A 16167-nucleotide genomic window follows, 5' to 3' on the forward strand; every position below is an offset into this window, starting at 1 on the left:
ATAGCATGTCAACTAAGTTCAAAAATAAACCGCCAGATAGAGCATCAGTCGCGGCTTTCTTCATTCTCATCACATTCAAGAAAAAGTGTCAGAGTAAACTTCAAAATGGCGCATTTTATCAGTGTAAACACCCAGTTTTTGTTAGTGAATGAGAAGAAAAATTAAAGAATTTTGGCTGGACAGTTAACTGCAATATTCTTTTTATTGTTTCTTTACGGTGCGAGGAAATAAATTGAATGTTTATCCAAATGTCCGCAATCACCCACTCTATGCCAGGTAAGCTCATACAAAATGATAATTGTCATCGGAAGCATTTTATAACATGTTCAATTTATTCATAATTTCAGTGAAAAATAGTCATTACTACAATTATATCAAAAATTTTTTTACAGTTTTATTGTGAGCTTTAAAGATTATTTTATAAAAAAATTGTTTTCTTAATTAAATATGTTACATTTGAAATTTTATTTCACTTTTTATAAATCTTGTGTATAGTACATTTGTTTAATTAACAATATAAATTTTTATTTTTCATTAATGTCGTAGACAATTTGTTATAATGCAATTCTAGAATGTTTATTTTAATAATATAACAATGTCTTAGCAAAATTAATATTGTTACTTTGAATGTTTTTAATTATTTTTTTCAATTATGCATAATGTAAACAATTAAAAAAATATTGTAAACATTTTAGGAATTGATCCATGCAAGATGGCTCAGAAGCGAAGTATCGACAGTATAGGGTATGTTAATATTATTACATAACTATAATAAATATTTTTAAATTCTGGTAAATTAAATTGCATGATTACTTCTAAATACTGCTATTTCGACACTTTTTACACTCAATTTATTTTTTGGTTATGAAATAAAAAAAACATGTGTTTAAAAAATGAAATATCTTTCTTGAAATTATATTTCAATAATTATTAAAAAAAAAAAAATTCTATTATTTTAACAAGAATATTAAACTAATTACTATTTTTTATATTAATGTTTCGAAACATTACTTTAAATAGGTTAAATTTCTTAATACTTATTTCTTTTATAAATCTCATTGATAAAAAATTTAGAAAGTAACAAGCTTTGTTTTCAATCTAACACTTGTTTCTTTTTTTTAACATTTAATTATTTTTACTCTTTTAACATAAGAAATAAAAAAAAAATTTCTTTGCTTGGACAAACACACAAGAAGAATCGTTAATCTCAAAAGACGACACACGAATTTCGAGAAAAGCCTCAATACGCCTCTGCGTAAGTGAATAGAATTTTAATGTCATTTCTCGAAGGAAACGTAACATTAATTCAGACGTGATTTCGTAAAGTGATCGTTATTCGACCAGGTGTTTAAAATATAAACTCCGAAAGGATGTTCATTTTTCGTTATAAAATTTTAAACGTGATTGAATTCGTGATTTTTAATTATATAAAAAAAATTTTATATTTAAAATAAATTTGAAAAATTTCTTTTTCTTTTGAATTTCAAAAATTCTTATAAAAAGGACAGTTAGAAAAATTAAGATCTTTGAATTTATTCAGGTATTCCCTTTTCGAACAGGTTTTTATAAGATTTCTCTTTTATATTTGTTAAATGGGGGGTGTTACAATTTACAGGTGCAAGGTTTCCATTTAAATTTACCAGCATCATCTCTTTTTTTCCCCTTGAGCTTTAACTGCAGAAAATTTATGACCTTTCTGTCAAACTGTCCGCCCTTTTAAAATGAAATTGAAAGATCTCTTTCTTCCACAAGTAGAATTTTTATACACAAAAAAAAATATCACTAAATTTTAATTAAAATTTTTCCAAATTATGTAAAATATATTTCAAAGTTTTTTGGTTTTTTTTTCTATATTAAAAAAAAAGTTAACCTTGAAAAATGTGAAACATCTGGAAATAAATTTCTTTCATAAAATTCTGTTATATTTTTCCGTGGGACCAATAATTTTTACCAAAATAAGAAATTACCTACTTTAAAAATTGTTTTTTTTTTTTTACTCTTTCTGAATTTTTCTTTCTTTTACAGTGAAAAAGGCAAAAGGGACATTTTTTTTTTTGCTTTTATTCGAGGAGAGTTCATATAATATGAAACTGTAGAAGCAAATACTTTACAAATGATGCAAACTGTACGTAACGGTAATTCTTGTGGACTTTGTTGACGAGAATTCGACCGATTGCGATTGCATTGTTCGAAAAATGAACGACTAAGAATTTCTCACATGATGGCAAAGAGTTACGAAGCTTGCTTAGGAGATTTCAATGCCTTCCATGTATACAATTCCTGAGGTCCAGAAAATTATATTATAGAAAATTAATTTCTTATTTTAAATTCAAATATTTTTGAAATTTTAATTATTTAAATTAGAAAAGAAAAATTTTAATATATATTTTTTTTTAAATAAATAATTAAAATTATTTGAAAAATTTTTTTATTTAAAATAATAATGATTTTGAAATAGTATTTTTAGAAAAAAAAAAATGTTTATTCCTTTAAATAGCGCGGCTTCTTGAATAGAATTCTTGAATTTTGAAACAATATAATCAAGTTGTATGTGTGATAGAAAAGTTTTGAATAAATTTTCTTCCCTTTGGATTAGACTATTGTTGCAATATATATACATGCACAAATGTGAGACGATGCATCGTGGTTAAAAGTTGTGCTTTATACGGTGGCTGTCTCGTTTACTGGTGGGAGAAGTGATAGTCTTTACCGGGGTACCACTAAAGGCATATTATGTAGCTATGGTGGAATCAGTCACTGGCGAGTTGTGGGTGGTGACTAGTCGTCGAACGACTGGTCTTTAAATTTTCTTATATTAAACAAATATTATTTAAATCGTCGGTCTAATTTAAATGTCATCAGAGAAAATGGAATATACAATTCACCAAAATTTGAAAAAAAATGCAAATTTTTTATTGAAAATATTATTTTATTAAGGATCTTTTTTTTTGATAAGAAGAAATAATGAAAAGAAATTTTGTTTCAAGAGAATCACGATTGTTTACAGTAGAGTGGAATTGTCAACTGAAAATTGATGTAAGACAAGACAAGGAAAATTATTTTGTTTTTAAATATCGTTCATTCGCCAAAAGGAATGTTGAAGAAACGCGAACCTCATTAGTCGCACAATAACGTACGATTCGATCCGTGAAAGTGACCGCATCACGGAATAGTAACTTTCGAGAACGGAACCAAAATTTTAGTCTGAAATAATTTTTATTATTAAAATACATAAGAAGAAAATATCAAATGTCTTGGAAATATCAATACCAAGGGAAGAGGAAAAAATTTCGATATCAAAATTCTATGGACGTTTGAGAATTTTTTTTTTCCCCCAATTTGTGAATATGTAGTTTTTTGGAAAAATTACACAAAAAAAAAAAAAAAAAAAATTGTGATTTTAATGATAATAGTGTGAAAAGTGACGATAAAGTTCGGCAAAATAGAGTATCCTGGTGGTAGTGGAATGTACGGGGGTGGTACGGGAGGTACTGGCTATGGTTTAGGTCCAAGCCCTGGTCCCTCTCACTATGGGGTCCAACCGGCACCACCCATGGGTTATCAATTGGGACCACCTCCCCCTCCACCGCCCGCAGGACCTTCTTCCGGAAGTCAACTTCTTTCCTATGGACCCACTTTATCACCCCATCAAATTCAACAAGTTCAAAATGATTCACGACCCAGGAAAAGACGGAGGTAAAATTTTTTTTTTTCAAAAATCTTTAGTACTGAAAGAACACATATTTTTGTTAATTAAAATTGGAAAATTTTTTTTAGTTAATTGGAAATTTAAATTTAATTTTTTGAAAAAAGATTTGTCAGAATATTTGCATAAAAATGAAAATGTTGAGAATTTTCATTATGTCATAACTATTTTTTTTTTTATTAAGTTTGATAAACCATTTGTCTTTAAATATGTTTTGTGTATATATATATATATATATATATATATATATATATATTTAACGTGAGAGAAACGTTATCGCAACACGTGGTCAAAACATCTGTGTACTGAGAATCGCACTAAGCAAATGCAGATAAATTCAATGCTTTTAGTGACTATATCTAAAATCGCAATTTCGCAATATTCAATTGTTATCTTTAATTTTATTAGACTGGAAAAAAAACTATATATAAATATTATCAGAGAATTTGAAATATTTAAAAAAAAAATGTTTTATTATCAATTTGCAAAAATGTTTTATTTATTTCTATTTTTCTTTCATTTTTAACAATTTAAAATTATATGAATTTTAAATTTTGATTAAAATAATTTTTTAAACGTCAGCATTATTTAAATTAAAATATATAATTACTGCTTTTGTTATGCTTCCTTTTTAATTTATTATATATGTTTCAATGCAATATTCTGAGAAGTTTTTTTTTTATAAATATTTTTAAAAAAAGCAATATTTGTATAATTTTTTTTTCTTTATTATCACATTGTTAATTATAATAAAAAAAAAATTATTTTTCATAAATTCAAATTGATTCGTTTGATAATTAGTATATTGTAAAAAGTGGGAAATTTTTACTGTCTTATTTTTCTTGTATAGTGAGAAATTTTTTTTTTTTTCTTCTCTTTGCCAATGAGATTGCAAAAAAAAAGTGATCTTTCTGTTTAAAAGAATTGTTTACGTGGCTCTGTTTCCCTGTTGTTACCGCGTGCAACACACGCAACCTCTAACAAAACCCACTCGTTGCCGAACTCGTCACGTAGCAGAGATTTGTGGTCATTCATAGCCGATTACCAGATCGTTATTACATAATCTACACCTTCAATATACTTTTTAAACTTCCTATATACATTATCATACGAAAAAAAAACTAGCCGCACTAATTGTTGATCTATTTCTCCAGTTTATTAAAAAAGTTGCTTTTCTTATTTTTCGACAAAAGGAAAAATTTAAATAATTACTCCTTTAATTTTCAAAATTTGCCAAAAAAAAAAAAAAAATTAAATAAAATTACAAATATATAAATTTTGATAAATCGTAATTTTAATTTTCGCTTTTAATTCTGTTTGTTTTGTTTCCGACTTGTTTTGTTTCTATTATTCAATAAATATTGTAATGAAACGTTTAGAGTTCAGTTTACATCGTGATTTTCAAATTTGCACACGTTTAACAAAATTTAATTTTTCTGTATTTTTTTTTTCAAAAATGGATTACACTTCTTTCTTTCGGTATGTAAAACTTTATTTTTATTCAAAATCGTTTTAAATTAGTTTTCTTTTTCTTTTTTTGTTTGAAGACCTCATGAAACAGATTTTATAATATGAAGAAGAAAAAAAAACTCGTTTTGCGTAATATGAATAAAACATTTTCTCCTTAATAAGAAAGTCTTTATATGAATGTGTGTAATTTTATTGATAACTGGATTAAAAAGGATTTTCCAAACTTACAACGGGGAACGCTAAATACATCGTTTCCAAGTCGTTAAACGTGATGATACGGTGGTGAGGAAACAATTTGCAGTGTTCAGTATGCTAAAACATTTTATAATTATGACTTGATTAGTAATGCTGTGTGCATTTAACAAATGCATATATTTATGTCAAAAAAATTTGTCTTTTCTAAATTTCTAAAAGAAAACGTTCTATTTTGCCAAAAAAAAAAAAATTGATTGATTGATACAAAGAAGGATAATTAATTAATGAAAATAAAATATAATCTTATTAGTTGAAATTATATAGCTCTCAGAGGTTTTTAATTAAGTCGTTACGGTTTCAACACTTGCTTCGCATGTAGGACTTCTTAGAAAGCAATTTATTTTATTTCAAATCTGGACTTAACATAAAGACTCTCGTTTTTGTTATATATATATATATATTTTTTTTTTACACCAGTTTTTATGTCTCAATTTTGAAATATGATAAAAGATAACTTTTTTTTGCTTTTAAATAGAAAAAATTTTATTTTTTTTTTAGAGAAGAAAGAAAATGCTCTGATCAAAATCATTTTCAAGCAAAAACTGTGGGTGACCAATAAGGTCGCTATGGAATGGATTAAAATAAAGAATAAACCTCCTCTTATTGCAAATACGATTTTAGAACCGCCAATAGAGAGCTGTCGTTTAATATTGTATTCAATTTTACCGCAGAAAAATTATGGCAGAAAATTAAATTTCTAATCACATTTCCGGTTAGAATTGTCACTATAATTCAATAATATTTTCGAAAGTCTTGAAAACTTTTCTTCTTCTATATGTGTGTGTGTGTGTTTTTTTTTTTTTTCTTGACAACTACTTTTAATTATTCTTCATTTATTTATTATAAATATATATATATATATATACATATTTACTCGGCAGAAAAATGGAATTTTTTACTCCAGTCAATATATGTACTCTTATTTGCTCATCAACATCACGAATGCAACGAAGCTTGTTTATCTTGCGATCGCACTCATTCTTTAAGAAAGATTAATTATGTTAGGACAACTGTAAAACTTTTTCTTATATATATATATATATATATATATATATATATATATATATATTATATATTCCATAAAAAAAAAGAAAAAAATTCTCGCCTTCGACTTGCAAATATAAAAATTATTTTTCTCTTAAAATATTTAAATAAGGATCACAAATCATTTTTTTTTCTTAAATGCAGTTTGTTTTCTTTTGTCGATGAACCGGTACAAAAACGAATACCAGTATGTATCAGGATGACTATCAAATGGGACTGTAGCGAGGATGGAGGTCAAATCGTGATACTTGGAGCGCAAATGGAAAAATGAAAAAAGGCGCCATCGTAACGTAAATATGCTTGGAATATTTACCCCTTTTATATATATATATATATAAATCGAGATATTGATCTTAAGGACATTTGAGCAGAGCTTCTGGATTTAATATTTATGGATTTATTAATTTAAGGAAATTTCAACGGAAAAAAAAGTTATTTCAATAAAATTATTATTAAAAAATTTGGATTTTTCTTTCACACGGTGAAACACATATATACTAAAGGTCGAGTAACCGTAGAGATTTCGATGAAACATCTACCCTAGAAAGTGGAGGCTTGGAGTACTGGTCCAAGGTCAAGCCCTCTTGCACTGAGCGAAGATATAGCCAAGGGAGAGGGAATGCAAATCGCGAATTCACAGGAGAACGAAAAGATAAAATGATATACATCAGCATAGATGCTGGAATTACTGAAATTTGAGAAGCAATGTGCTTCCTTCATTCTAATTACGCTTCAATTTTGGAAAAAAAAACGAATATAAAAAATGTGAAGAAATTTTCAATGAATTTTTATTACTTATTTTTTCGAATTTAGATTTTTGGATATTGAAACTAAATACTATCAGTACTCCATAAATTGTGTCCTCTAACAACAATTCTAGGTATCTATCTTTTTTGCTCTTATCTCACGTAAGGGCCCTAAAGAAGAAAAAAACAAAAAAAAAAGAGAAACATAAAGAGAAGAGTCTCGTCGTAAAGCTCAACACTGTGTACGATACCCGGATACGGGGCCCTTTACACCCCCACTTCGACTATGATTCCTCGGTCCCTATGAGACCAGAATGGAAGGGATACGAGGTCTCGGATGAGAGAAAAGAGAGAGAGAGAGAGAGATCTTACTTTTTTACTCAGGGTCAAAACCGTACATCACCCGCACATAGACTAGAAGATCACTGGCCCGGATTTCTATTGCTATATATCCACTTAATTTCTCAACAGAAACTTCTTCGTTGATAATGAGATGAATTCTCATCTGGTGACGGATTTACAGCATCTTTAATCTTTTTTCTGATACAAAACTTTCGCCATTTCAATTTTTTTTTTTTTTCACGATAAAAGAAAGAATCGATTTTCGTGTGTGGAGGCTTTAAATTTCTCAGCTGAGAAATAAAAAAAATTATTTAATACATTAGGCAGTAAAATTTTATTTTTTTACAAAATTAATTCCGTCGATCTAAATTTTGCGTTAAGCTCTCATTTACATCCTTAATAAAAAGAGAAAATAGACTTTTTTTAAAAAAAAAAAAAAAAAAATTTGAAAAAAAATTTTTTTTTAATCTAATTTTATTTCTTCTTATGATAGGAAACTGTAAACGCGCGGATTATTCCGTAAAACTAGCTTTTATATTGGGGAGCTTCGTTTTATTTAAAAAGACGACTACATATTGGAAATTGGCCAGGTGACGATGTATGATGACCAATCTTGGATTCAGACGCGTTTGATAAGCCGGAAGTTACGCTTAATGTATCGGTGACGCAACAGACTTTATTTGCAACGATTTATAGACCTCCTTCACCTTCTTGCATTTTATGGTACGTTAGGATCCATTATAAAAAAAAAAACACACACCGCAAACTTTTGGCTAAGAGGGAATAATGAAAATGTTTTTTTTTTTTTTTCAAAGAATTTATTTTATATTAATTTTTAATTTTTTTCTTTTCAGATCCGATGAGGACGATCCAAGTGGAGCAAAATATCGTAGAATGGAGGACGACAATATGCAGGACAAAGAGAGATTTGCCAGGTGAGTATCAGGCTTATGATAAAATTGAAATATTTAAAAAAAAGAAGGTATTTTTTTTTATTTGAAGAATGAAATACAGTTTACTGATTATGAATATTATATATACATCTCGGTGTATGAAGATACTTATATTACATACCTACATGATATACTCACTAATGTGAGCCAATGGCGGAATGGGTAGCCCTCGCGGCTGCTCCAGCGTGGGAACATATATATATATATATATATTACAGCATCTTTATTCATGATAAAAATTGTATTTTTAAAACTCATTTTTCTAAATTCTCTTAATTTAAAAAATTGTTATTAATTTTTTTTTTTATTGCAGAATTGTAAAAATTAAGGGGGGGGGAAAAAGGGAAGTAAGAGAACGATGTCGCGAGCAAAGAACCTTACTTTTAAGTTAATAACGCAATTACCACCGACCACCGCAAACCTTCCCTTTTCTTCGCTCTTATATTTTCCGTCTTCCAAGGATTCTTCAACATTAATTCATATCTCTTTTTGGCTTAAATTATACAATTTCTTTGTAGAAATATCTTCTTTGGATTTGTCTCTACATTCCAGTGGTTTTTTTTTTTTTAGATTCAATATAGAAAAATTTTCTTTTTTTCATCAAGAACAAAATCAATTTGATTTTTTCACTTGATTACGATTAATAAATATTGATTTGATTTTCGAAAGGTATATAATAAAATGGTTATAAAGGAGAATTTCTAAATGATTTATATAGAGAGAACTCTTTGCTCTGTATATTGCAAGTTTTTCGTTCGTTCTTTATATAAAACCCGTAAGTAAGCGGATGGAGAAGTATACTTATAGTCTCATATACTAACACAATTGCACTAGGGTATAAAACCTATAGCGGATACACTCTCGATGGGCCTAAAGGAGCGAGAGCGCGGCGGCTGACCGAGCGAGCAACTTCAGAGCGCCTGACCTCTGACCTAGGAGTTCTCTCTATCCTACTCGAATCGCGTTTCTTCTCCTCCTCTTCTTCGGTGTTGTATATATACATGTCTTTTATATATACATGAGATTTAACGTTAACCCTTTTTTAAATAGTCCAAAGATATATATATATATATATAACAGTTACCTTTTCGTCCTTAGAAAATCGAATCATGAAAATTATTTTCTTTTATTCTTGTCAAATTTTTGAGAAAATTGATTTAAATTCCATATAAAAAATTTAAATCTCTTTCAAAAAATAAATAAAATTATTTTTCTGATTAATAATATTTATCGTGACAATGTACATATTTTCAAATGGTATCGAGTGAGTCCATAATTTAACGTCTAACATTACACAAGCTGAAGAGTAACGTCATGAGTAATAGCAGACTTCTCTACTTTGGCTAAACTATACATAATTATCTGCGTACAATCGTAAATTTATTTTAATTCACAATAATTAGAAACATTCCAAGGGCTGTGAAAATTTTAATTTTCCATTATGGAATTTACAATTTTGTTCCATTAAATTCGAATTTCGAAAAATTGTTGCTTCTATTTTACTGCTGTACAAAACAGAAATATAATCACTATTATATACTTGAGAGAAACGAATATTTTTTTGCCCACGAGTTTCCGATTTTTATTGAGATTGCGTGCCTCTTCTCCGTTTTTGTAAAAAAAAAAAAAAAGAAAAGAAAATTCTTAAAGGTCGATAAAATAAAGATACCATAACGAGGCGTAAAATTTGCACCACTCATATTTCGCTCTTTTTATTCATGGAAAGATCTAATTTAAAAAAAAAAATTGTTTCAACAAAATGTTTTTTTAGAAAAGAAAATTTTATTAGACAGATTTATTTTCACACAATTAGGGAAAATAATAAAATAGAAATGAAAAGTGTTTTTATTAGAATTTAAAATTGAGGAGCAAATCAAAAACTGATAAATCAATTTTTAAAAAAAATTTCAAAAAAAAAATTGAGATAAATTTAAGAAAAAAGAAATTTATTAACAACGAATTTTCAATTTATAAACTTATAATTTTTGTATTTTATTAGAAAAAAAAATTACCAACACCTGTAAATCAGTAAATAATGATAAAATTTAATTAAAAATAGAATGTCTTGAATATAAAAAAATATTGTTATAGAAATAAACTATATTATAACATTTTTATTTTAAAAAAAATTTGCTCCTCAATTTTAAATCCTAATCTTAAAGTTAAAAACTGTACATTTATCTTGAACTATGCAATTACCTTGGTTTTGTCTTACGTCTAACTGTAGGGAGAATCATTGCGAAATTGAACGGCGGCGGCGGAACAAGATGACCGCCTACATCACCGAGTTATCGGATATGGTTCCAACATGTTCAGCTTTAGCACGGAAGCCGGACAAATTGACCATTCTTCGGATGGCCGTAGCCCATATGAAAAATTTAAGGGGTAAGTTTTATTATTTTCATAATAATTGATTATTTACAATTTACAATTTACTTTATATGTTCAAAAATTGTAGGTAAGAAGAAAAGGTCAATTTCTATCATCGGTTTATAAATTTTCTCTTTCTCTCTCGTTATAAAATATAGTTGCTTTGATGATTTCTTTTATATCCAAGGGCAGATTTGTGGGATCGTATCGCGTGTAGCCGAAGACAAGATTGGTGTAGTTAACGGTACAAGTTATCTTCCGGGTCGGTCCTAAGATGACGAAATATGTTAGCGCATCTTGATATTAAAAAAAAAAGAATCGCACACCGTTACATTATTTGCTTGATTTAAAATATATTGCAAAACTTGACATGAACAATTCAAAGTCGCTGACAATCAACATTCCCAGGACATTGAATTTAATGATACAAATACGAAACCTTTCTTTGAACTCGAGTCAATTATTGTATTTTCTCTCGATATAGAAAAAATAAATTTAATTTTTTTCTTTTTCTTTTCTAAACTTGAAACTACAAAAAAACCGATAAGATATTTTTTAAATGAGTTTAACTATAGGATAATTTTTCAAGGATATTTTTTTCATGAGAATATATCAAGTTTTTAAGTTTATATCGTGTCCCACAAATTGTTTACGCGAATCGTGACAAATTTTCAAACAAATGAATCGTTTAATCATCACGTACGAAACAAAGCGTATACTCTTTTATTCGCAAAAAAAAAAAAAAAAAAAAAATATGATTCAAAATGAGTGAAAGAAATGGTTTTTTTTTTTTTACTGAAAATTTATATTTTAGAAAAAGAATTAATTGTGCGAGATTTGTGGTTATTTTGTCGAGGTAAAGTGGCGAACAACGTGAGAGAGAGAAAGAGAGTCATATCGAATGCAGAATGTGGGATCTATGCTTCCGGTGTATATATATATATATATATATATATATATATATATATATGTGGTTGGGGGAAGGGGGTTGGTCTCTCTTTAGGTACACGCGTATATTCACGCACTTACAAATACACATTCATTCTATATGGTCAAGATAGCTTCTCGTATTGGAGAAACGTCACATTGTTTATAGCCACTTCTCCTCCTTCCCGACAAGAGCTCAGAGTTGAATACAAATTGCTCTAAGAGAAGAAGACTTCTATCTTTCGTTTTCTCTCTACCTGGACATAACTCTAACGTTTTTACATTCGACAATTTACACCGATTGCGAAAAAATAATTTTCTAATTGAATTTTAAAATCAAAATCTTTCTTTCCTTTTTCTTTCTTTTGAGCAGAAAAAAAAAATTCCTATTGGCGAAAAAACGATTTTCATTTTTCTCCTCACATATGTATGTTAATGTGGATCCTTGTATTTTGAATTTTAAAGATTCAGATTTCAGATTTAAGGTAAAATGTGTCTACTGAAAATGAAGTCAAAAAGGAGTCTCAATACCTGAGGTCTCTTAGAAAGTGTAATGGTAACGAAGGTCACCAAGGGTCTTTCATAGATCTTGTTTGGAAGTCGTTAAAGTTCCTCTTCCCGGAATTTCTCGTATATCGGGGTAAAGATCGCATCGCAACGCGCGCTTACCGCCTCCCGCAGTATCCTTGTCCCGCTTTGCAATTCCGATCTTGCACCTCGATAGTTGCCTTCCTTCGCTTCACCGACGCTCATTTTTGGTACGTTTATACTATATAGAGAGAAAAGGACCCAATATCATTTTCATCGAGATTTTTTATCTTTACAACCAAACAAATTGAAAAAAAAAAATTCAGCACAAAAGAAGTCACTAATTAATTTTGGAAATGTTTTTTTTTTTAAATAATTTTTGTTTTTTTTCAGGTACTGGAAATACAAGTGCTGATGGAACATATAAACCCTCATTTTTGACTGATCAAGAATTAAAACACTTAATTCTTGAAGCTGCCGATGGATTTCTCTTTGTTGTTAGTTGTGATACTGGCAGAATTATATATGTTTCCGATTCTGTCGCACCTGTTTTAAATTATTCCCAAAGCGATTGGTATGGAACCAGTCTGTATTCTCAGGTACATCCGGATGATACAGAAAAAGTTCGGGAACAACTCAGTACAGCGGAGCCACAACACGCTGGAAGAGTTCTTGATCTTAAAACTGGAACCGTTAAAAAGGAGGGTCATCAATGTAAGTCATTTTTTCTAAATTTTTTTTTTTCTCCAAAAAAAAGAGAAATATTTCTGTATTGTAAATTAAGTGAATTCTTAAGATACTTTAAATATAAAAAATTTAATAAATTGAGCTTATTAAATATTGACCTTATAGCCTCGGTGAGATTATGCATGGGATCAAGACGAGGTTTCATTTGCCGTATGAAAGTTGGTAATTTACAAACTACTGGCGATATGGCTGCAGCGCACGGTCTTCATCGTATGAAACAAAGAAATTCTCTTGGTCCACCAGCAAGAGATGGACAAAGTTACGCTGTTGTTCATTGTACGGGGTATATTAAAAATTGGCCCCCCTCTGGTGAGTTTGGTATTGTTCTACTTCTCATGTCATTTTGAAAATGCATGCAATAGATTGACAAGAGATCTAAATTTACATAGAAATTGTTTTTTTAAATTATCCAAAAAAGTATTAAATAATTTAGCAAATATTCATTGTCAGTGTGAATTAAAATTTGAAATTTCTTTTTTTATTTTCAATTTATAAAAAAAACAAAGTACTGACGTATTTTTTTGCGCTGTAGGTGATTTTGTTACTCAATGTGTACCAGGTGTGGGGTTAGGTGACAGGGGCGTTCAACCTGGACCTGATGGTGTTGTCGGTGATGATAATTCGACACATTATTGTCTTGTTGCCATTGGAAGATTACAAGTTACTAGTACACCGAATACAAGTGACTTAGCTGGCTCCAATAGTAATAGTGGTAAGTATTTTTTTTTTTTTTTTTTTGCTTTTAAGAAATTTCTAAATACGATTTTTTTTTGTTTGTTAAAGAATTCATCTCGCGTCACACAGAGGATGGAAAATTTACCTTTGTCGATCAGAGGGTTGGTGGAATTTTAGGATACACACCTTCTGAACTTTTGGGTCACCCCTGCTATGAATTCTTTCATCCTGATGATCTTCCGCATATGCGTGGCAATTTTGACGAAGGTATTTCCTTTATTTTTGTTTTTCATTTTGAACTTTAACTTAATTATTAACTTGTTAACAGTTATAAAAATGAAGGGACAAGTATATGCCTGGAATTATCGGTTTCGAGCTAAAAATCGCGATTGGGTGTTTTTAAGAACATCGGCATATTCTTTTGTAAATCCATTCACCAATGAAGTGGAATATATTGTCTGTACAAATCAATTACTTAAGTAAGTATTAAATTATTTTAATGAAACGAAAGAAGAAATTTTAAAACTTGACAATTTTTTTTTTAGACATTTCCATCCTGGAAGTGAAGGGCAACCGGAAACTGAAAGTGTATCTTATGGTCAGCCTGGATTAGATTATTCTCTTCAAAGACATCCAACTCGTGATGCAATTTATCCTACACAACATATGATGCAGCATCCAGCAGCCGTAGCTACTGCAGGTAATTTTCGTTTTTTTGTTCTTCCATTTTTCGGAAAAAAAAAAATTATTTAAATGAAGATTTAGTTACAGGTCCCCAACAAGCTAGACCATCAAGCACTCAGAATGTATATCAAGGATACGAAACTACACAATCGCCAATTGCTTATGGCTCTCCTGGTCAGCAGAGTGCATCGTCTTCTGTTTTAAATCGAATTCAAAAGCCAACAAATACTTCACCGACACCTGTTCAACAATCCTGGGCTATTGGTCGCCAGGTATGTAATTAAATTGAATTCTGATTAAAATTTTATATTTTAATTAATTAATTTTTATTTTCACAGCAACCTGTAACGGAAGGTTATCAATATAGTCAATTAAGTCCCTCAAGATCTCCGAGTGGTCCAACGTACACTCAATTGAGCAGTGGTGCAAGAACTCCTGCAACACAATATCATGCTGTTACAACTGTGCCTAATAATCCTGGTAATATATTTGAATCAAAATTTAAGATAAACTAATTATAAATAAATAAAAATTTTTTTTTTTAGGAATGTGGGGATGGCAAGGACAACAGCATCAAGCACAACAGCAGGATAATGGTCAAAATTCCGCTCAAGTAACTGGACAAGCTCAACAGTCACACGCCACAGCTAATGCACCAGGTCCTCAACCTCAAGAATTATCTGACATGTTGCAAATGCTCCAAGATCAAGGTGGCGCTTCCGGTTTTGAAGATCTAACAATGTTCAATGCCAGTTTTTAGTTTTCAACTAATGCACTATTCTGATTCCTTCAAATTTTTACTTCAGCGATAATTTTGCAAATCACTTCTTATAATATTAGTTAGTGAATCACCAGTTTTACGCTGCAGCCCAAGTAAAAAAAAAAAAAGCAAATGCACAATTTTCTTTTTTGTTTTCAAATATTTACAAATCGAATTTTTTATACGTATCGCATAAAAAAGTATAAAAATAATGTCTTGTAGTAAATATTGTCTGCTCGTAAACGAACGGGTGTGTGGAAATTTTTTGTAAAAGTGCCATTAATAGTATGGACTGGAAAATATCGCTTAAGATTTTGATGAATTCAAAACGATTTTGAAAAGTAGTCATTATTATTTTTTGTTTTTTAAGCAAACATGGATGATCGGAGCCTTTAAATATTGTTATATTTATAGAGATAAGTCGGTAGCCACTTTTAATGCTGCATAGGCACCATCTGTGAATGACTATTATATATTATAAATATATATATAATTCCTATTACATTCGTAAATTACAAGTAGTTAAACATTAGTAAGTAATTTTGAAATTTTGCGCGACATTTTATTGCCTAAAAAAATTTTGTCACGCAAAATTTTTTTTTTAAATAACACATTGTTATTTTAATTAGTTGTATTATTGAACTGCAAAAGAAAAATGATAATCGAAAATTAATTCATTCACATAATTTTTTTTTTTTTTTAATAAGATTAACGAATGTGTGTAATTAAATTTTTGGACATAGAAAAATATGAATGAATTTCGTATTAGTTGATATTTATTATAATAGTTTTTATTATTCATCTGCGCTTATTATATAAGTGAAAGCATAAAAATTATAAATTTGAGTCTTAATTTTTATGGAAGTAATTTCTCCCTTCCCATTTGATGGAATTTTATTTATAAATTGAAATCATTTTTTTTTTTTTTTTTAAATTATTAGCGTCATAGAAAATAAGTTT

The 16167-nt window shown here is 29.0% G+C and overlaps 1 protein-coding gene across 11 annotated transcripts; it reads left to right on the plus strand.

Moving 5' to 3' along the window:
* Positions 1-69: 69 nt before the first annotated feature.
* On the plus strand, positions 70-16060 carry LOC127282637 (aryl hydrocarbon receptor nuclear translocator homolog). 11 transcript variants are annotated; one of them, XM_051307070.1, is made up of 14 exons: positions 70-276; positions 696-744; positions 8057-8286; positions 8418-8497; positions 10740-10901; positions 12735-13055; positions 13194-13397; positions 13621-13800; positions 13872-14030; positions 14092-14242; positions 14309-14463; positions 14523-14719; positions 14786-14927; positions 14993-16060. In XM_051307070.1, exons 4-14 carry the CDS (start codon positions 8458-8460, stop codon positions 15205-15207), a joined length of 1926 nt encoding a protein of 641 aa, XP_051163027.1. In that variant the 5' UTR covers positions 70-276; positions 696-744; positions 8057-8286; positions 8418-8457; the 3' UTR covers positions 15208-16060. The 11 variants fall into 11 exon arrangements, with proteins under 11 accessions (XP_051163027.1, XP_051163019.1, XP_051163057.1 ...); XM_051307062.1 differs by lacking the exon at positions 8057-8286; XM_051307100.1 differs by lacking the exon at positions 8057-8286 and having other exon boundaries at positions 13648-13800.
* The last annotated feature ends 107 nt before the right edge of the window (positions 16061-16167 follow it).

Source organism: Leptopilina boulardi, unplaced genomic scaffold (assembly GCF_019393585.1).
Source record: "Leptopilina boulardi isolate dan_hultmark-lab unplaced genomic scaffold, ZJU_Lbou_2.1 LbouV2_114, whole genome shotgun sequence".
Classification (NCBI taxonomy): Eukaryota; Metazoa; Arthropoda; class Insecta; order Hymenoptera; family Figitidae; genus Leptopilina; species Leptopilina boulardi.

What these genes read in the sequence shown, in the direction of transcription:
- LOC127282637 (XM_051307015.1), top strand. Translation starts at nt 3,467, where the DNA reads ATGTACGGGGGTGGTACGGGAGGTACTGGCTATGGTTTAGGTCCAAGC. An exon ending in CGACCCAGGAAAAGACGGAG is followed by an intron (nt 3,697 to 8,417) that starts GTAAAATTTTTT and finishes TTTTCTTTTCAG; the next exon opens with ATCCGATGAGGACGATCCAA. An exon ending in GGACAAAGAGAGATTTGCCA is followed by an intron (nt 8,498 to 10,739) that starts GGTGAGTATCAG and finishes TTACGTCTAACT; the next exon opens with GTAGGGAGAATCATTGCGAA.